General features: G+C 36.5%; 4 gene segments (V, D, J or C); all 4 read left to right on the top strand.

Moving 5' to 3' along the window:
- The first annotated feature begins 1,127 nt into the window (after positions 1–1,127).
- Positions 1,128–2,175, top strand: LOC125144313. The segment is given in 2 exon segments: positions 1,128–1,545; positions 1,670–2,175. Coding segments are annotated over 2 exon segments (378 nt in total).
- Positions 2,176–3,313: 1,138 nt separating this feature from the next.
- Positions 3,314–4,320, top strand: LOC113663863. The segment is given in 2 exon segments: positions 3,314–3,415; positions 3,501–4,320. Coding segments are annotated over 2 exon segments (444 nt in total).
- Positions 4,321–8,508: 4,188 nt separating this feature from the next.
- On the top strand, positions 8,509–23,221 carry LOC113657601. The segment is given in 2 exon segments: positions 8,509–8,790; positions 22,633–23,221. Coding segments are annotated over 2 exon segments (366 nt in total).
- LOC113657398 lies at positions 20,018–20,838 on the top strand. The segment is given in 2 exon segments: positions 20,018–20,146; positions 20,261–20,838. Coding segments are annotated over 2 exon segments (378 nt in total).
- Positions 23,222–23,241: the final 20 nt, after the last annotated feature.

The following is a 23,241-nucleotide window of genomic DNA, read 5'->3' as shown; positions in this document are numbered from 1 at the left end:
CACCCTCCGATTTACCAGCACTGCTCGACTGGTTCCACCATCTCTCAGGGTAAGAGGCAACTATACTACAAGACTCTTCTCTGTTCTGGCACCAAAGTGTTGAAATGAACTTCCCCTAGAGGTCCGGACAGCTGAGTCACTGGCTATTTTCAAGCGGCGGTTGAAGACCTACTTATTCAGGAAACACTTCAACTAGCACTTCTTTCCTTATCTTTTGCATTAAAAAACAAAAACAAAAAACAAACAACAAAAAAACTGGGACTTTTTCATTGTAACTTTGAACAAATGTTTTAAACTCATGGTATCTTAAGTACGTAACCTAGTAAACCAGCATTAATGTATTCAGTGTTAGAGATTTAAGCACTTATGTACGTCGCTCTGGATAAGGGCGTCTGCCAAATGCTGTAAATGTAAATGTACACACATATATACATACACATACATGCATACATACATACATACATACATACATACATACATACAAATGAACATAAATAACTCTAATGGGGAATATTTATATTTAATTAATATTTATTTATTTTTAAAATTGTTACCATTTCTTAACCCGTTACATAGGCAACTTGCAGAATGCTGTGAATAGTAACACTTTACAGCAATAGATGTCCGATCTGCATGTGCAGGTTTTGATCCAAGCAGAAGCCACACATGAATAATCATGCACTAATACCTGAATTAATACTCACTTAAATATGAAGTACTGTAAAGAAGACCTGAGGGATTTACCAATCACCAACTAAGACACGAGTCACAAGAAGTTTACTGTAAATACATTAGATTACATGTTTGTTAGTTAATGTATTAATTAACACACAGGGCAAACAGAATCAAACATGCTCTATAGGATACAATATTATAATAATATATTAAATTATGCAAATGTGAACACAAACACATTATCACATAAATATGAATACCAATAATTTCAGCATAACCTATTATATTCTCAACTTAGCTAAATTCTTTATAAAATGTATTAGAGTTACAAAAACAGTCATTTTTTCTACCATGATGGCTTTAAAATGTGGTTATGATTTTTACCCCACTGTTTACCTCCTGCTGATTTTCTGCAATTACCACAGTTCCTGACTGCAATTATATATGTACACCTCCCTACTCTGACATCTTTTTTAGGCTAAATGCTGGTGGTGACAGCGAAGTGGTGCTGTTGACCAGAACTGAAAAAAGAACCTGGACATTTTTTGGCCAATACAGTCTGCAGACAATCAATTAGTCTTCACAGGGTCTACAACCTCTATGAAAACAGTGGTCCATGTGTGAAATAACCGAAACACTATTCATTTTCATAATAGTGTGAGTTAATATATGTTCCCCCTCGAGCAGCTCAGTCACCACCCCAGGAAATGACATCATTACTTTATAAATGAGATTCATGTTCTAAACTTGTATTCCTGCAGAAACAGGCACAATAAAGGCTGCTGAACTGAGAGCAAACTTTTATATATTTCATGACAAAAATGTTTAATATTATATACATTTATGCGGTTCTCTTGTCTTTAGTCACAGGTATCAAATAACAGAAATAAAAAATATAAAAAGGAAGTAAAAAAATAAAATGAAATAAAGTAAAATAAAATAGCAGAACTCCTGTTTTACGGACAAGTGTTTTTTTTGTGTTGTTTTTCTACAGAAGCTGTTCTGGGAGTGACACTGGAGCAAAAAGATCTCTTTATGACAAAAGGTGAGGACAAAACTGTGTATATCAGCTGCAAAGTGACCGGATTAAGCACTAGCTATGTCCACTGGTACCAAAAGAAAGACGGTGAAGCTCTCACAAGGATCCTATACGTCAAAAGTGGAAGCTCACCGGTTGAGGATCCTAACCATCCTGAAGCAAAAGACTTCAGTGTTAGGATACAGTCAGATAATTATGAGCTGAAGATAGCAAGACTGAAGAAAAGTCACTCAGCAGTGTATTACTGTGCCAGCTGGGAGAGCGGTGCACAGTGAATGAATTAATTACAGTGTAAACAAAAAACCTGATGATACACAACCACAACAGAAAAAGTGTGTGTTTGGAGTAGCAAAGTTTGTTAAGCTGACTCTTACATTAGATGTTAATCAGCTAGGCAAAAACAAACCTTTACAATTTCAATAATATAAGAAAACCAAAGCATTTTGGTCTTTATTTCTATTTGTTACATAAATTACAGTTTCTATTTTATTTTGTCAAGACGCCCATGTGATGGTCTGATACATAAACATTTTAAACGACCTCTTCTCCTGCTTGTCATCACCACCTCCTGCAAACTCCTGGTAATTCAACAATCAATTAATTCATGGACACATGCAGTATGTGACAACTAATAGCTGCAAATGTGATTTGTGGCACTTCTTGCATTATGCAATGACCTGAAACACTCAGCTAAACAATTGTGATAAGTGATACACAAATGGCAATGAGGCAGAGATAAATTCCAACTCCAACATCTACTTACATGCCAACAGTGTCCAGTAACTATACTTACTGACTAACTAACACCACTTCAGCTCTTTCTATCTTATAGAGCAGGTTTACTAACATAAGTTTCCAAATATGCCAAAGACCACAAAGTTGGCTGTGAAGTGACCGGATTTATCCAAAAGTATTTATGTCCACTTGTACCAAAAGAAAGAAGGATCCTTTGCTTCAGGGTGTTAACTATCCTGAGGCAAACGGCTTCAGTGTGAGGAAATAGTCTAATAAACATGACCTAAAGACAAGTTTAACACTATGGCCAGGATTTGTTAAAACACAACTGAAAAATAAATGCAGTCCCTGCTTCTGTTTGCCATTCATTCACTAATGATGGATCAGTTCCCTAAAAATGTATTTGCTAATAATAAAGAGCTGCTGATCGGTGGTGTAGTTCGGTCTTCTCCAAAATTCACTTGTTCTATTGGTGCCAAATAATTACAACGTACATAAGCACAAGATGCGAAAGATGGAAGCCTGAGAGTCAGGTTGCAGCAAATTAATATATAATGTGAATGTAATGAATATTCATGATATAATGTGATTAATTCATACATTCATAAACTCATAGTATTAAAGCTGAAAGTCTATATTTGAGGTTCTGTTCATTATTACAATTCATATGTTCTAAAGAAAATTGCTAAAATTAATAAAAAACAAAGGGTGAGCCTTAGTTATAAAGTGTTTGAAATAACGATGCAACAAATGCACAAAGTCTGGGTTAATATTGGCTGCCACTGTAGTCAATCCCCACCCCAGGAAATGACATCATTACTTTATAAAGAAAAGTCTCTTGTTGCAAATAAGCATTATTGAAAATACAGGTGCAATAAATAAAGCTGAAGTGAGAGCAGATTTTATTGTACAACCAAACCAACATGTTTATTGCCATATATGCTGTTTTCTTCTCTTTGGTCACAGGTAAATACTGTAGCAAAGCAATAAAAATGTAAGGGGGGGGGGGGGGGATCCAGAATTGCTGTTTTACAGATTATTGTTTCTACAGAAGCTGTTCTGGGAGTGACACTGGAGCAAAAAGAACTCTTATGGACAAAAGAGGAGATTAAAACTGTGTACATCAGCTGTAAAGTGACCGGATTATCCAGTAGCAATTATGTCCACTGGTACCAAAAGAAAGACGGTGAAGTTCTCAAAAGAATCCTATATGTCAAAAGTGGAGGCTCACCGGTTAAGGATCCTAACCATCCTGAAGCAAAGAGCTTTGATATGAGGATACAGTCGGGTAATTACGATCTGAAGATAGCAAGCCTGAAGAAAATTCATGAAGCAGTGTATTACTGTGCCAGCTGGGACTCAAGTGGCCATGGTGACAGTAACTATTCACTGCGTGTACAAAAACCAAGCACAACAGGAAATTGTATTCACAGGCAACGGTATGAAGTGTGACAACATGAACTGTTACGACCTTTTTATGCGGGGTCTAGAGAAAGGAGTAACATTTTATGGCTGTGGTTCTTTTGGGGGTGTGGTAGGCAAAGAACTGCAGGGACAAGAAAATGACCATGAAATGGTTTATTGCCTGAAAAAAATAAGAGGTAACGGGACAACTCAAGCCAAGAACATAAGAAAAAGTTAAACCAAGAGAAAATAAGACGGTAATGACGCCAAAGAAAAGAAAGAAAAATAACAAAAACCAATACTAACTCTTTTTTAACCCTCTAACCTATCTAATGAAATAAACAAGAAACAAAACTCCAGTGCCGTAGTCGAAACGGATATCTTTATTTGTATTTTAGTAATAAAATGTTCTAGCACCTTCATATCCCCCCCTCACACCGCCACACTTACATAATCCAATACATTAGTTTTAGAACTCAGCGTAGGCTCCAAGATCTGTTCTTTAAGAACCTTTAACGGTCCTCTAACCTGATGTCCGAACACAAGTTCAGCAAGACTAAATCCAAGAGATTCTTGAGTAGTTTCTCTTACCGCAAACAAGACTAAAGGAACCCCTTCGTCCCAGTCTTTAGCGGGGTCTTGACAATATTTCCTTAACATTGTCTTAAGGGTTTGGTGAAACCTCTCAAGTGCGCCCTGACTCTGCGAGTGGTATGCACTTGAGACCCGGTGTGAAATTTTCAATGTTACCAGTACTTGTTTAAAAAGTTTTGATAGAAAATTTGTACCTTGATCAGTTTGTATTATTTTTAGAAGTCCGAACGTGGAAAAGAATTTCACTAATGCCTTACTAACAATAGGTGCTGTGATTTTTCTTAGCGGAATCGCCTCAGGAAATCGGTGGCCATACACATAACTGTTAATAAAAACTGATTTCCAGACTTTGTTCTTGGTAATGCACCAACACAGTCTACCAACACGTGTTCAAATGGTTCTCCCATCGCAGGTATAGGAGATAAAGGAGCGGGTGGAATTCGCTGATTTGGCTTTCCAATAATGTATGACACATACGGCAATAGTGAACAACATCTTTCTTTAGCCCAGGCCAGAAGAAGTGTCTCAAAATCCGACGATATGTCTTGGTAACACCTAAATGACCAGACAGCTGGTGATCATGAGCCAAGCACAAGACATGTTGACCATAGGAAAATGGAACGACAATTTGATACACAACATTCCAGTCTAGAATCTCATCAGCATTAGAATGCCACTTTCGCATCAGTAAGTCATTATCTAGGAAATAAGCACATTTCTTATTCTTAGCCACATCAAGGGATTAACAGAATTAAAACAAGGCACAAGAGTTTTATCCTCTTTCTGTGCAGTGATAACTTTCTCCCATGACACTGGCAATTTAAGCATTTCTGCATCTGGCATTATCTCACCTAGGCGTTCAGTCTTTGAACGATTTTTCGGTTCAAGATTAATGTCCAATGATGCATCACCTGACAACAGTGGACACGTAAATGAAGTAAACATATCCACTACATCACCGATTCTGCGCGACTGAGCACGCGTAACGGCACAGGCTGGGAAAACATCAGGGTAATTTTTAGACAGTATTTCGGAGTCATATAGCGCATCTGGTTTATCAACAACTTCAATAACAGGCATTATCTTTCCACCTGCTAGGTCATTACCAAGGATAAAATCCACACCTTTCACAGGAAGTGAAGGACACACAGCAACTCTTACAAAACCAGCACACACTTCACTCTGTAAGTGCACCTGATGGAGCGGAAACTTCATACAACCCATCTCAATGCCCTGTACAATCACGCTAGAACAACAGAAAGTATCATCAGATAATTGTAATTTATCTGCCACGATAAATGATCGCAAAGCACCAGTGTCCCTGAGTATTTTTATTTCTTCCTGGTCCTCACTTTTGCCAGACAGAGATATTAACCCCTTTAACACAAAAGGTCGGTAACTCTCATCAATTTTCTCCGCAGGCTGTACAACGACCGCAGACTTTTACACTTTAACAAACCCCACACTTTTTGGTGGCGGCTGCGGCTTGCGTTTCAAAGCCAAGAAATCAGCGATCACATGCCCTTTCTTGTGACAATCAAGACACTCACGCTCCTCTTCATTAGCGGAGCTAAATTTGTCAGTCTGTAACCTTTCAGGACGTGCAGAAGAAAATACATTCTTGAGAGTTAAAATAAACTCATCCGCGAGTACGGCTGCTTGCGCTAAAGTATTAACTTTCTGCTCATTTAAATACACTACTACGCGTTCAGCTAAACATCCCTTAAAATCTTCGAGCGACATCAACTCTCTTAAAGAGGCGAAATCATCTGCCTTACTAGCAGAACACCATTTATCAAACAACACTCCCTCGCAAATTTCACGAATGTTTGTGTAAAACTCTTTGTGTTTCAGAAAACGTTGCCTATAAGCCTCTGAACAACTCGTATGCTCGCAAGATAGCAGATTTTACAGATTCATATTTCAGACTCTCTTCAATTGTCAATGTAGAACAAACTTCTTGCGCTTTTCCAAATAACCTACATTGTAACAGCAATGACCAGACCTCCTTAGGCCAACGAAGAGAAATGGCGATGCGTTCAAACGCACTGAAGTAAGTGTCTACTTCAGTTTCTCTAAATTGAGGAACAAGTGCAATGTGCTTACTCACGTCAAAAGGGTTGGGTGACAGGGTGACACCTTGCGGTGAAGAAACATGGGCGTGAGCGGTGTCCGGCTGTACAGTTGAGCCAGTAGCATTTTTTTTAATGCCTCTAACTCGAGCTGCTTCTGCTTCACCTGCTTCTCGGCCTCGATTTCCAGCTTTCGTATTTCCAGTTTCAAGTTCAATTCAGCTTGGCGCGTCTGGGTTCTCTCCTGCGCTTCATAATGCTAACGGGCCATACGGACTTTTAGTCGCGCCCCTTCCAGTGAACCAACAGAACTGGGTGTAACGGGATCAAACGGTGGTAAGCCGACCTTAGCTTCGGCCTCCGCCTCTGCTTCAGCATCAACTCCGCCACTCCGCTTATCCTCCTCACCAGAACTGAACTGCTCATGAGCCTTGCCATGCACATCTTCAACACCATCTTCCACATTTGACACAGACAATACCTGCAACTGCTTTAAACGCAAGATTAACATTTGTTTTAACGCTTTTTTTCGAGACTGTTTACTTAAAGGGATCTGAAAGTGATCCGCTATCAAATCCTGCTTTCTGCATAATTCTATCTGTTCTAGAGATGGACTAGTTACAAAATTCTCCAAGTGAAACTTTTCCATAATGACAACCACGCAATCCAAACTCTATTAACCGTTTGAGCGACTCGCGGTTCCTATGCTGCCACCTACAACCACTAAACCATTGTTCTTTACCACACACAACCACAAAATTATCACAGTTACCAATGAATTATTTTAATAACGATCCCGGACGAGCCCCACTTAATGTTACGACCTTTTTATGCGGGGTCTAGAGCAAGGAGTAACATTTTATGGCTGTGGTAGGCAAAGAACTGCCGGGACAAGAAAATGACCATGAAATGGTTTATTGCCAGAAAAATATAAGAGGTAACGGGACAACTCAAGCCAAGAACATAAGAAAAAGTTAAACCAAGAGAAAATAAGACGGTAATGACGCCAAAGAAGAGAAAGAAAAATAACAAAAACCAATACTAACTCTTTTAACCCTCTAACCTATCTAATGAAATAAACAAGAAACAAAACTCCAGTGCTGTAGTCGAATGCTTCCCTACTCTATCCTACTTAACAAAACATACAGGGGGTGGCGTACACCTCTTACCTAGTGTGTCTAACATCGAGTTACCTACTGTACGTTTGGGGCTATGGAAGTCGCGCGACATCTTCCCAGTCCCACTTCCTCTGGTATAACACAATGAACAAAAAAGGAACAAAAGCTCCTTAGACAGAGAGGAAATGCAATAAATTAATTAGTATACAATCGGAGTAATGTGGCAACAGCAAACAAAAATCTAAGCGAAAGGGTCTCCCCTTTGTTGACTTAGCATACACCCTGCATAACGCTGCAACAACAGACAAAGCGGAAGGGTTTTTTCTGTCACTTCTTTCCCCGGCGCTTTTATATCCGCCGGCTGAAGTTCATTGCCAGCAGATAGGTCACGCCGAAGGAGGATTGACGTCTCCCCGAGCCAATCAGTGATCCCGGAAGTGTCTAAGAGTACGAGATGAGAGAGAGAGAGAAAAACTCCAGCACACCCCTCCCCCCCCCCAACAGTTTTAGGGACGTAACATGAACACATAGATGTTAAACTCTGCAGGTGTTTTAAATTTATCCAAATGATTAACCCCTTCTGCACCAGGGTCTGTCTTATGGCTGACCCTGTGGTGTTGACCCCAAACTCCAAAAGTTGGGATATACAGTATGAAGAAAGATTTTTGGAATGTATGAAATACATTTTTTGAGACGCAGCTAGAAGCGATACCACATCAGTATAACCACGTCAATGTTAAAGTATTCATGAACATATATTATACCAAATAGGCTTAGAGCAGATTGTCCTCAGAGCAACAAGCTTCAACAGGATTGTTTCTATATACACATGAAAGTGTTCCTCAAATTCTCTCCTTTTCTTAAAACCTTTAAAGCACACAACATACAAAAAAACTGGTGGACTAAGTCAATGGGCAAAACATTTAAACAGGGTTTTCATTCAGTAATAAAGAAATAAGAAATACATGAAGTCTGGGTTAATGTTGGCTGACAATGTGGCCAGTCCCCACCCCAGGAAATGACATCATTACTTTATAAAGAAAAATTCAAGTTGTATAATAGCATTAATGCAAAAACAGCTGCAATAAACAGTGCTACAACTAAATCAACATGTTTATAGCCATATCTGCTGTTCTCATCTCTTTGGCCACAGGTAAGTATCACAGTAGAGCAATAAAAATGAAAAGAATTTAAATATAACAACAATTTTTGCTGTTTTACAGATTAATGTGTGTGTGTTTTTTTTTTAAACAGAAGCTGTTCTGGGAGTGACACTGGTGCAAAAAGATCTCTTCTGGACAAAAGGTGAAGGCAAAACTGTGTATATCAGCTGCAAAGTGAAGGAATTAAGCAGGGACTATGTCCACTGGTACCAAAAGAAAGAAGGTGAAGCTCTCACAAGGATCCTGTACGTCAAAAGAGGAAGCTCAGCGGTTCAGGATCCTAACCATCCTGAAGCAAATGACTTCAATGTGAGGATTCAGTCAGATAATTATGATCTGAAGATAGAAAGCCTGAAGAAAAGTCACTCAGCAGTGTATTACTGTGCCAGCTGGGACTACAGTGGTGATGCACAGTGAATAAATTAATTACAGTGTAAACAAAAAACCTGATGATACACGACCACAACAGAAGCAGTGTCTGTAGAGTAGCAAAGTTACACACACACACACACACACACACACACACACACACACACACACACACACACACACACACACACACACACACACACACACACACAAATAATTATGAGGAGTTTTATTTATTTATTGTTTATTTATTTATTTTTAAAATTGTGAGTGTCTGTTATCCATTACAAATGCAGTGAACCGTTTCTTAACCCGTTACATAGGCAACTTACAGAATGCTGTGAATAGTAACACTTTACAGCAATAGATGTCCGATCTGTATGTGCAGGTTTTGATCCAAGCAGAAGCCACACATGAATAATCATGCACTAATACCTGAATTAATACTCACTTAAATATGAAGTAATGACGACTTAAGGGATATACCAATCGCCAACTAAGACAGGAGTCACAAGCACCTTAAATCCATTAGATTACATGTTTGTTAGTTAATGTATTAATTAACACACAGGGCAAACCAAATCAAACATGCTCTATATGATAGAATATTATAATAACATATTAGATTATGCAAATGTGAACACAAACATCACATAAATATAAATACCAATAAATTAACCTTAACCCATTTTGTGTCATTCTCTATCTGTTTTACTTTAACTGAGATTGTAGTGCTAGTAAGTGCTCCTGATGGTTAGAACCCAGGGAACTGCTCCTTTATCCAGTGTGTGAACAATTTGATATTATATTTAATTCATTTCATTTTAGATTAATTAATACTCTTCTCTTATTGTAAAATACAACCATCATACAATTTGTGTAGATGCTCTGCAAAAATAGTGGCACATGCGTTGATGAGCTTATCACTCAAAAATACACCACAACGTTTTTTTCCCTTTAATAAAATGAGAGGTGAACTAACTGACGCATCAAACTGTGATCTGCACAGATGTGTTTAACTCTTTAATGCTGAGACACTTTCTGGAAACTTTGGCCCTCTTCCCTATCTTATGTGCCCTTGCTTTCTGAAACAGAAATATTTAAATTATATTATATTATAAATAATATTTAAATGTGAAATAAAATCTATCAGAATATTCTCAACTTAGCTAAATTCTTTATAAAATGTATTAGAGCCACAAAAACAGTCATTTTTTTCTACCATGATGGCTTTAAAATGTGGTTATGATTTTTACCCCACTGTTTACCTCCTGCTGATTTTCTGCAATTAGCGCAGTTCCTGACTGCAATTCTATATGTACACCTCCCTACTCTGACATCTTTTTTAGGCTAAATGCTAGTGGTGGCAGGGAAGTGGTGCTGTTGACCAGAACTCGAGCAGCTCAGTCCCACCCCAGGAAATGACATCATTACTTTATAAATGAGATTCATGTTCTAAACTTGTATTCCTGCAGAAACAGGCACAATAAAGGCTGCTGAACTGAGAGCAAACTTTTATATATTTCATGACAAAAATGTTTACTATTATATACATTTATGCGGTTCTCTTGTCTTTAGTCACAGGTATCAAATAACAGAAATAAAAAATATAAAAAGGAAATAAAAAATAAAATAAAATAAAGTAAAATAAAATAGCAGAACTCCTGTTTTACAGACAAGTGTTTTTGTTTTGTTTTTCTACAGAAGATGTTCTGGGAGTGACACTGGAGCAAAAAGATCACTTGAAGACAAAAGGTGTGACCAAAACTGTGTATATCAGCTGCAGAGTGACCGGATTAAACACTGACTATGTCCACTGGTACCAAAAGAAAGACGGTGAAGCTCTCACAAGGATCCTATACGTCAAAAGAGGAAGCTCAGCGGTTAAGGATCCTAACCATCCTGAAGCAAAGGACTTCGATGTGAGGATACAGTCTGATAATTATGAGCTGAAGATAGAAATCCTGAAGAAAAGTCACTCAGCAGTGTATTACTGTGCCAGCTGGGAGAGCGGTGCACAGTGAATAAATTAATTACAGTGTAAACAAAAAACCTGATGATACACAACCACAACAGAAAAAGTTTGTGTGGAGTAGTAAAGTTTGTTAAGCTGACTCTTACATTAGATGTTAACCAGCTAGGCAAAAACAAACCTTTACCATTTCAATAATATCAGAAAACCAAAGCATTTTTGGTCTTTTATTTCTATTTGTTACATAATTTACAGTTTCTATTTTATTATGTCTAGACGCCCATGTGATGGTCTGATACATAAACATTTTAAACGACCTCTTCTCCTGCTTGTCATCACCACCTCCTGCAAACTCCTGGTAATCCAACAACAATCAATTAATTCATGGACACATGCAGTATGTGACAATTAATAGCTGCAATTTTGCTTTGTTGCACTTCCTTGCATTATGCAATGACCTGAAACACTCAGCTAAACAATTGTGATAAGTGATGCACAAATGGTTATGAGGCAGAGATAAATTCCAACTCCAACATCTACTTACATGCCAACAGTGTCCAGTAACTATACTTACTGACTAACTAACACCACTTCAGCTCTTTTTATCTTCTAGAGCATGTTTACTACCAGAATTTTCCAAATATGCCAAAGACCACAAAGTTGGCTGTGAAGTGACCGGATTTATCCAAAAGTATTTATGTCCACTTGTACCAAAAGAAAGAAGGATCCTTTGCTTCAGGGTGATAACCAACCTGAAGAAAACGGCTTCAGTGTGAGGACATGGACTAATAAACATGACCTAAAGATAGCAAGCGGTAGTAGTGCAGGACAAGTTTAACACTATGGCCAGGATTTGTTAAAACACAACTGAAAAATAAATGCAGTCCCTGCTTCTGTTTACCATTCATTCACTAATGATGGATCAGTTCCCTAAAAATGTATTTGCTAATAATAAAGAGCTGCTGATCAGTGGTGTAGTTCGGTCTTCTCCAAAATTCACTTGTTCTATCGGTGCCAAATAATTACAACATACATAAGCACAAGATGCTAGAAATTTAAAGTCATAGATGAAAGATGGAAGCCTGAGAGTCAGGGTGCAGCAAATTAATATATAATGTGAATGTAATGAATATTCATGATATAATGTGATTTATTCATACATTCATAATCATAAACTCATAGTATTAAAGCTGAAAGTCTATGTTTGAGGTTCTGTTCATTATTACAATTCATATGTTGTTAAGAAAACATTTAAAGTTGTAAACAGCGTTTTCATTCAGTAATAAAGAAATAAGAAATACATGAAGTCTGGGTTAATGTTGGCTGACAATGTGGCCAGTCCCCACCCCAGGAAATGACATCATTACTTTATAAAGAAAAATTCATGTTGTATAATAGCATTAATGCAAAAACAGCTGCAATAAACTGTGCGACAACTAAATCAACAAGCAATATCTGCTTTTCTCATCTCTATTATCATTTATAGCCATATCTGCATATCATTTATAGCCATATCTGCTGTTCTCATCTCTTTGACAACAGGTAAGTATCACAGTAGAGCAATAAAAATGAAAAGAATTTAAATTTAACAACAATTTTTGCTGTTTTACAGATTAATGTGTTTTTTTTTTTAAACAGAAGCTGTTCTGGGAGTGACACTGGTGCAAAAAGATCTCTTCTGGACAAAAGGTGAAGGCAAAACTGTGTATATCAGCTGCAAAGTGACTGGATTAATACATACATACAAACATACATACATACATACATACAGTGGTGAGAACAAGTATTTGATACACTGCCGATTTTGCAGGTTTGCCCACTTACAAAGCATGGAGAAGTCTGTAAATTATATAATAGGTACTCTTCAACTGTGAGTGATGAAATCTAAAACCATAATCCAGAAAATCACATTGTATGACTTTTAAATAATTCATTTGTATTTTATTGCATGACAAGTATTTGATCACCTACCATCCAGTAAGAATTCCGGCTCTTACAGACCTGTTTTTTTTAACAATCTTTCCTGTTCTCCACTCATTACCTGTATTAATTGCATCTGTTTGAACTCGTGACCTGTATAAATAACACCTGTCCACACACTCAATCAAACAGCCTCCAACCTCTCCACAATGGCCAAGACCAGAGAGCTGTGTAAGGACATCAGGGATAAAATTGTAGACCTGCACAAGGCTGGGATGGCCTACAGGACAATAGGTATGCAGCTTAATGAGAAGGCAACCACTGTTGACACAATTATTAGAAAATGGAAGAAGTTCAAGATGACGGTCAATCTCCCTATTGCCCATAATAATCAATAACAGTCAATAATCCGTATTGCCCAGCGAAAGCCCACAAACCTGAAGGAGCTGGAGAAGGTCTGTATGGAGGAGTGGGCCAAAATCCCTGCTGCAGTGTGTGTAAACTTTGTCAAGAACTACAGGAAACGTATGATGTCTGTAATTGCAAACAAAGGTTTCTGTACCAAATATTAAGTTCTGCTTTCCGGATGTATAAAATACTTATGTCATGCAGTAAAATGCAAATTAATTACTTAAAAATCATAGAATGTGATTTTCTGGATTTTTGTTTTAGATTAAATCACTCACAGTTGAAGAGTACCTATGATAAAAATTACAGACTTCTACATGCTTTGTAAGTGGGAAAACCTGAAAAAATTGGCAGTGTATCAAATACTTCTTCTCCCCACTGTACATGCATACATACATACATACATACATACATAGGCATGTAAATAGCTCTAATGTGGAATTTTATTTATTATTTATTTATTTTTAAATTTGTGAGTGTCTGTTTTCCATTACAAAAGCAGTAAACCATTTCTTAACCTATTTCTTAAGTTACATGGGCAACTTACAGAATGCTGTGAATAGTAACACAGCAATAGATGTCCGATCTGCATGTGCAGGTTTTGATCTAAGCAGAAGCCACACATGAATAATCATGCACTAATACCTGAATTAATAGTCACTTAAATATGAAGAAACGACGACTTAAGAGATATACCAATCACCAACTAAGACAGGAGTCACAAGCACCTTAAATACATTAGATTACATGTTTGTTAGTTAATGTATTAATTAACACACAGGGCAAACCGAATCAAACATGCACTATAGGATAGAATATCATAATACAATAGAATATTGAATTATGCAAACGTGAACACTGTCATGACTCTGCCCGGACTTTGGCCACGTGCACTTGTTTGTTTATGTTCCTCATCACATGTCTGCCCTGCCCTCGTCTGTTCCTCCCTGTTTCCACACCCATTCCTAATTGTATCTGATTGTCTTTTGTATTTAAGTGTGATGCGTTGCCAATGGCAGCGCGGAATCGACTGTTGTCCTGTCCTGTTTAGTGTTTGTTTTTAAACCCTGTTTTGTTTTGCTATCCTCGCAAGATGGCTGCCATGCCTTTTCTCTGAGTTCTTGGCTGCTTACAATCTATTAAAAATCTACTTAATCGCATTAAGGACTATTAAATAAAGTTTGAGATTTGCTTAATATATGTACTTTGATCACATACAGTGGATTTTGAGAACATCGAATTGTATAGAACTTTGTAATTTGCAACAGTTTTTACCACGCTTTGGAGGCTTCTGGCCTTGTTAGGCCTGAAGAGTTTCCTCACATTAACATCTAACTTGGTACATCGTGGTAAGAGTGAGTAATCATGCCTCCTAAACCTAAAGCAATGTCTGATGATGATGCTGTTGTGACCATGAGTACACTGACCCAGTTACTGGATCAGCAGAAAGAAATCTACAAGGACATGCTACAACAGCAACAAGAAAACTTTAAGAGTTTCATTCAAATAATCATGGATGGAAACACAAAAAAGTTGGATGGTGTTATCGGAGATGTCCAGGAGTTGAAAACAAGTCTACAATTCACTCAAGGCCTCATGGAAGATATGAAAAAAGGATATATAGACATTGATGTAAAAATCAAATAATTTGAAAGCAGTATTGCAAAGTCAAGGCAGGAAATGGATGAGTTATTTAATAAGTTGGACTACATTGATAATCAGTCCAGGAGATCCAATCTTCTAATTGATGGGATTGCAGAAGAAAAAGGAGAAACTGCAAGTGGTCTAGAAATCAAGATTCAACAAGTGCTATCTGAGAATTTGGGTCTCGATGGTACAAAAATTGAGATTGAGCGAGCACATCGGATGGGTCAGTTCCAGGAAGGAAGAAAGCAGAGGAAAATTATTGTTAAGTTTCTGAGATTTAAAGATCGCCAGCGCATCCTTTTTTCTGCCGAAGAAATTAAAAGGCACAAATATTTACATCAATGAAGACTTTTCAGATGTGGTGCAGCAAAGGAGAAGGGAATTGCTGCCTAAACTGAAAGCAGCCAGAGAAAAAGGTGAAATAGCCAGTCTAAGGTATGACAAACTTATTATTTTCCTGCCATTGGACAAAGAGAATAACTGACTTTGTTTACTATCCAACTCAAAGTGTGTTTCATTGATGTTTTCAATCTTTTGTAAACATGTCAAAGAAAGGATTACTTTTAGCTCATTTAAACATATGCAGTCTTAGAAACAAGATTCATGAAATCGCAAGAATCTGTTCAACAGAAAATATTCATGTTTTAGCTTGATCTGAAACACATCTAGACGACAGTTTTGAGAACTCACAGCTTACTGTTGATAAGTACAAATTATATAGAAGAGATAGATATCAAAATGGTGGGGGGGGGTTGCGTTTTATATAAAGGAGAATATTGTTGCTACAATTAAATCAGATTTGATGTGCAAAGATATTGAAATAATATGGTTACAGATTAATCTTCCATTCAATAAGCCGTTGGTTGCTGTTATAGACCTCCAAACTCAAATGTAGAGTATGTACAAAAAATATGTGAAAATATGGACATGGTTTCAGTTTCATTCAGATCAAAATAAGGATATCTTTCTGCTTGGGGATTTTAATATTGATTGGTTTTCAAAAAAGTGCTCATTGCACAAAAAGTTGTTTACAATGGCTACTGTATGTAATCTCAAACAAGTGGTGACACAACCCACAAGAATTGCTATGGATAATACATCTAAATCAACATGCAAAGATCATATTTTTACTAATGTTCCTGATTTATGTTCACAAGCTGTTTCTGTGGGGGTAAGATGCAGTGATCATAACCTGATAGTAATTTCAATAATGATGAAAATTCCTAAATCTGGTGGAAGGATCATGTATCGTAGATCATATAAAAACTTTAATCCTAGATTGTTTGTTGATGAGGTCAATAACTCAAATTGGTCTGCAGTTCTTCAGGAGGGGGATGTAAATACTTCTCTTAACATTTTTATGGACACTTTTAGTAAAATAGTTGATAAATATGCACCTCTTCGGAAAAGATCTATAAAAATCAACAGTGCTCCATGGTTAGATGAAGAGCTAATGTCCCTTATGAAGCAAAGGGACAATGCCAAAGATATGGCCTTCAAATCAAAATGTGATGTAGACAGAGTACATTATCGCAAGTTGAGAAACAAAGCTACAAAATTAAATAACATAAAAAAAGAGAGCATATTATGGACAAAAAATCTCCAATTCTAGGAATGATAGCAAACAATTGTGGAAAGTATTAAAGGAATTGATGTGTAAAAAGTCAAATAATTTGAATATGTACATGGAGACCAACGATGGTGACATTATTGGTAAACCTTGTGATATTGCCAATCATTTGAATGATTTTTTTTTATACGCAAAGTAGAACAATTAAGATCATGTATGACAATGCAAGATATTGAATCTCCTTGTGACAATGTTAGATTTATTATGAGAGGGAAAACTTGCTCCCTGTCATTTAATACTTGTAGTGAGGACAACGTTAAGAAGTTGCTTCTCTCCTTATCTGATGAGAAAACACCTGGTAATGATCATCTTGATGGCAAAAATTTTTTAAATTGTTGCAAATATTTTGTGCAAACCAATATGTCACATTTTTAATAGTTCATTTCTCAGCAGAGTGTTTCCTAAGCTATGGAAACAGTCTAAAATTGTACCTTTACTTAAAGATGAAAAGGCAGGGTTTACTCCTTCTAATTGCAGACCAATTCATATTCTTCCTGTATTAAGCAACATATTTGAAAGGTTACTTTTTAATCAAATGCTAGAGTACTTTACATTAAATGAATTGCTAACGAGTTCACAGCATGCCTATAGACCAGGCCATTCAACTAACACTGCATTAGTGCATATGGTTGATCAGTGGCTTACATATATGGAGAAAAAAAAACTTGCTGGTGCAGTACTTTTAGATTTGCAGCTGCATTTGATGTAATTGAAAATGATATTCTGTTGTCAAAGCTCAAGTATTATGGATTCTCACAATTGTCTGCTTCACTGATAAGGAGTTATCTCTAATGCAGAACTCAGCAAGTATTTTTTAATGGCAGTTTGTCTAATAGTAAATGTATATCATGCGGTATTCCACAGGGAAGCTGTCTGGGTCCACTCTTATTTTCAATTTTTGTGAATGGTTTGACCCATGTTGTTAGAAATGCAGAAGTTGTACTGTATGCAGATGATGCAAGTTTATTTTGTGCATCTCCTTCAATAACCGATCTAAGTATGAACCTTCAAAACCAATTAAATTTGATTATCAAATGGGTTACTTTGAACAAATTAGCACTAAATATTTCCAAAACCAAATGTATTGTTTTTGGTACTAAACATTTGTTAAATAAACCTTAACCTAAATTTGACTATTGATACAACTTTGGTTGAGCAGGTTACTACAACTAAACTATTGGGTGTCAAGCTGGATAATCAGCTCTCATGGACTGATCAGATAAATCATATTGTGTCTAGGATGGGCAGAGGCATTGCTTTAGCTAGGAAGTGTGTGCCGTTTTGTCCACCCTCAGTCATGAGAACAGTAGTCCAGTCTTTGGTCTTGTCACACCTGGAGTACTGCTCAGTTATTTGGTCCAGTGCTACACAGGAGCACTTAAAAAAACTTCAACTTGCTCAGAATAGAGCTGCCAGAGTTGCTCTTGGCTGTTTGTACAGGACCGGTGTGAATGAGATGCACACTATATTAGTATGGTTGAAGGTACAGGATAAATTAAAGATAAGTCTTCTGTGCTACATGCATAATGCCATCTATAAAAACAACCCCAGATTTTTTGTGGATAAGTTGGTTTACAGTGGGTATTGCCACCTACATATTACTCGGCAGGTCAGCTCTGGTGATCTAGTTGTTCCTTTTGCGCAGTCAAATTGTATGAGGAGAACTGTACTATTTAGATCCTCAGTAGCTTGGAATCAATAGCTTGTCAATGTGTATAAGACAAATAAGCAATATATCTTATTTTAAAAAGATGGTAAAAAAATGTATGATCTGTAATGAAAACTAAGTGTAATGACTCAAATTGAAGTGTATTTATTCTTTTGATAACATATTGTAAAAAGTGTAATCTGATTGTGTATAATATGTTTTGATATTGTAAAATGGACCCCAGGAAGATTAGCGACCACTCGTGGAAGCTAATGGGGTTCCAAATAAATAAATAAACAAACAAACAAATAAATAAATAAATAAAGTTGCCCAGTTACATGGGCAACTTGCAGAATGCTGTGAATAGTAACACTTTACAGCAATAGATGTCCGATCTGCATGTGCAGGTTTTGATCCAAGCAGAAGCCACACATGAATAATCATGCACTAATACCTTAATTAATACTCACTTAAATATGAAGTAATGATGACTTAAGGGATATACCAATCGCCAACTAAGACACGAGTCACAAGCACCTTAAATCCATTAGATTACATGTTTGTTAGTTAATGTATTAATTAACACACAGGGCAAACCGAATCAAACATGCTCTGTAGGATACAATATTATAATAACATATTAGATTATGCAAACGTGAACACAAACATCACATAAATATAAATACTAATAATTTCCCCTTAACCAATTTTGTGTCATTCTCTATCTGTTTCTCTTTAACTGAGATTGTAGTGCTAGTAAGTGCTCCTGATGGTTAGAACCAAGGGAATTGCTCCTTTATCCAGTGTGTGAACAATCTGTAATGATATTTAATTTTACATTTAATTTTAGATTCATTAATGCTCTTATGGTAAAATACAACCATCATACAATTTGTGTAGATGCTCTGCAAAAATAGTGGCACATGCGTTGATGAGCTTATCACTCAAAATACACCACAACGTTTTTTTCCCTTTAATAAAATGAGAGGTGAATTAACTGACACATCAAACTGTGATCTGCACAGATGTGTTTAACTCTTTAATGCTGAGACACTTTCTGGAAACTTTGGCCCTCTTCCCTATCTTATGTGCCCTTGCTTTCTGTAAACAGAAAATATTTAAATTATATTATAAACAATATTTAAATGTGAAATAAAATCTATCAGAATATTCTCAACTTAGCTAAATTAGAAAATGTATTAGAGTTACCAAAACAGTAATTTTTTTTCTACCATGATGGCTTTAAAATGTGGTTATGATTTTTACCCCACTGTTTACCTCCTGCTGATTTTCTGCAATTAGCGCAGTTCCTGACTACAATTATATATGTACACCTCCCTACTCGGACATCTTTTTTAGGCTAAATGCTGGTGGTGGCAGCGAAGTGGTGCTGTTGACCAGAACTGAAAAAAGAACCTGGACTTTTTTTGGCCAATACAGTCTGCAGACAATCAATTAGTCTTCACAGGGTCTACAACCTCTATGAAAACAGTGGTCCATGTGTGAAATAACCGAAACACTATTCATTTTCATAATAGTATGAGTTAATATATGTTCCCCCTCGAGCAGCTCAGTCACCACCCCAGGAAATGACATCATTACTTTATAAATGAGATTCATGTTCTAAACTTGTATTCCTGCAGAAACAGGCACAATAAAGGCTGCTGAACTGAGAGCAAATTTTTATATATTTCATGACAAATATGTTTATTATTATATACATTTATGCAGTTCTCTTGTCTTTAGTCACAGGTATCAAATAACAGAAATAAAAATATAAAACGAAAGTAAAAAAATTTAATTAAATTAAATTATATCTCAGAACTGTTTTACAGACAGGTGTTTTTTTGTGTTGTTTTTCTACAGAAGCTGTTCTGGGAGTGACACTGGTGCAAAAAGATCTCTTCTGGACAAAAGGTGAAGGCAAAACTGTGTATATCAGCTGCAAAGTGACCGAATTAAGCAGGGACTATGTCCACTGGTACCAAAAGAAAGAAGGTGAAGCTCTCACAAGGATCCTGTACGTCAAAAGAGGAAGCTCACCGGTTCATGATCCTAACCATCCTGAAGCAAAAGACTTCAGTGTGAGGATTCAGTCAGATAATTACGATCTGAAGATAGAAAGCCTGAAGAAAAGTCACTCAGCAGTGTATTACTGTGCCAGCTGGGAGAGCAGTGCACAGTGAATGAATTAATTACAGTGTAAACAAAAAACCTGATTATACACAACCACAACAGTAAAAGTGTGTGTGGAGTAGTAAAGTTTGTTAAGCTGACTCTTACATTAGATGTTAACCAGCTAGGCAAAAACAAACCTTTACCATTTCAATAATATCAGCAAACCATTTTTGGTCTTTATTTCTATTTGTTACATAAATAGCAGTTTCTATTTTATTTTGTCTAGACGCCCATGTGATGGTCTGATACATAAACATTTTAAACGACCTCTTCTCCTGCTTGTCATCACCTCCTCCTGCAAACTCCTGATAATCCAACAACAATCAATTAATTCATGGACACATGCAGTATGTGACAATTAATAGCTGCAATTTTGCTTTGTTGCACTTCCTTGCATTATGCAATGACCTGAAACAGCTAAACAATTGTGATAAGTGATGCACAAATGGCAATGAGGCAGAGATAAATTCCAACTCCAACATCTACTTACATGCCAACAGTGTCCAGTAACTATACTTACTGACTACATACTTTATACTATTATAATTACAGGCACGTAAATAATTCTAATGAGGAATTTTATTTATTTATTGTTAATTTATTTATTTTAAAAATTGTGAGTGTCTGTTATCCATTACAAATGCTATGAACCCTTTCTTAACCCGTTACATAGGCAACTTGCAGAATGCTGTGAATAGTAACACTTAACAGCAATAAATGTCCGATCTGCATGTGCAGGTTTTGATCCAAGCAGAAGCCACACATGAATAATCATGCACTAATACCTGAATTAATACTCACTTAAATATGTATACTGTAAAGAAGACCTGAGGGATATACGAATCGCCAAATAAGACACGTGTCACAAGCACCTTAAATCCATTAGATTACATGTTCGTTAGTTAATGTATTAATTAACACACAGGGCAAACCGAATCAAACATGCTCTATATGATAGAATATTATAATAACATATTAGATCATGCAAATGTGAACACAAACATCACATAAATATAAATACCAATAAATTAACCTTAACCCATTTTGTGTCATTCTCTATCTGTTTCTCTTTAACTGAGATTGTAGTGCTAGTAAGTGCTCCTGATGGTTAGAACCCAGGGAACTGCTCCTTTATCCAGTGTGTGAACAATTTGATATTATATTTAATCCATTTCATTTTAGATTAATTAATACTCTTCTCTTATTATAAAATACAATCATCATACAATTTGTGTAGATGCTCTGCAAAAATAGTGGCACATGCGTTGATGAGCTTATCACTCAAAAATACACCACAACGTTTTTTTTCTCTTTAATAAAATGAGAGGTGAACTAACTGACGCATCAAACTGTGATCTGCACAGATGTGTTTAACTCTTTAATGCTGAGACACTTTCTGGAAACTTTGGCCCTCTTCCCTATCTTATGTGCCCTTGCTTTCTGTAAACAGAAAATATTTAAATTATATTATATTATAAATAATATTTAAATGTGAAATAAAATCTATCAGAATATTCTCAACTTAGCTAAATTCTTTATAAAATGTATTAGAGCATCACTATAAAAGTAATTTTTTCTACCATGATGGCTTTAAAATGTGGTTATGATTTTTACCCCACTGTTTACCTCCTGCTGATTTTCTGCAATTAGCGCAGTTCCTGACTGCAATTATATATGTACACCTCCCTACTCTGACATCTTTTTTAGGCTAAATGCTGGTGGTGACAGCGAAGTGGTGCTGTTGACCAGAACTCGAGCAGCTCAGTCCCACCCCAGGAAATGACATCATTACTTTATAAATGAGATTCATGTTCTAAACTTGTATTCCTGCAGAAACAGGCACAATAAAGGCTGCTGAACTGAGAGCAAACTTTTATATATTTCAGGACAAAAATGTTTATTATTATATACATTTATGCGGTTCTCTTGTCTTTAGTCACAGGTATCAAATAACAGAAATAAAAAATATAAAAAGGAAGTAAAAAAATAAAATAAAGTAAAATAAAATAGCAGAACTTCTGTTTTACAGACAAGTGTTTTTTTGTTTTGTTTTTCTACAGAAGCTGTTCTGGGAGTGACACTGGAGCAAAAAGATCTCTTGATGACAAAAGGTGAGGACAAAACTGTGTATATCAGCTGCAAAGTGACTGGATTATCCAGCAGCAATTATGTCCACTGGTACCAAGAGAAAGACGGTGAAGCTCTCACAAGGATCCTATACGTCAAAAGTGGAAGCTCAGTGGTTAAGGATCCTAACCATCCTGAAGCAAATGACTTCGATGTGAGGATACAGTCTGATAATTATGACTTGAAGATAGCAGCCCTGAAGAAAAGTCACTCAGCAGTGTATTACTGTGCCAGCTGGGACGGCAGTGCACAGTGAATGAATTAATTACAGTGTAAACAAAAAACCTGACGATACACAACCACAACAGAAAAAGTGTGTGTGGAGTAGCAAAGTTTGTTAAGCTGACTCTTACATTAGATGTTAACCAGCTAGGCAAAAACAAACCTTTACCATTTCAATAATATCAGCAAACCAAAGCATTTTTGGTCTTTTATTTCTATTTGTTACATAAACTACAGTTTCTATTTTATTTTGTCTAGACGCCCATGTGATGGTCTGATACATAAACATTTTAAACGACCTCTTCTCCTGCTTGTCATCA

The sequence above is a fragment of the Tachysurus fulvidraco genome, chromosome 1 (assembly GCF_022655615.1).
Source record: "Tachysurus fulvidraco isolate hzauxx_2018 chromosome 1, HZAU_PFXX_2.0, whole genome shotgun sequence".
Classification (NCBI taxonomy): domain Eukaryota; kingdom Metazoa; phylum Chordata; class Actinopteri; order Siluriformes; family Bagridae; genus Tachysurus; species Tachysurus fulvidraco.
Note: the sequence above shows the minus strand (reverse complement) of the source record. Positions and strands in the feature narration are given on the sequence as shown.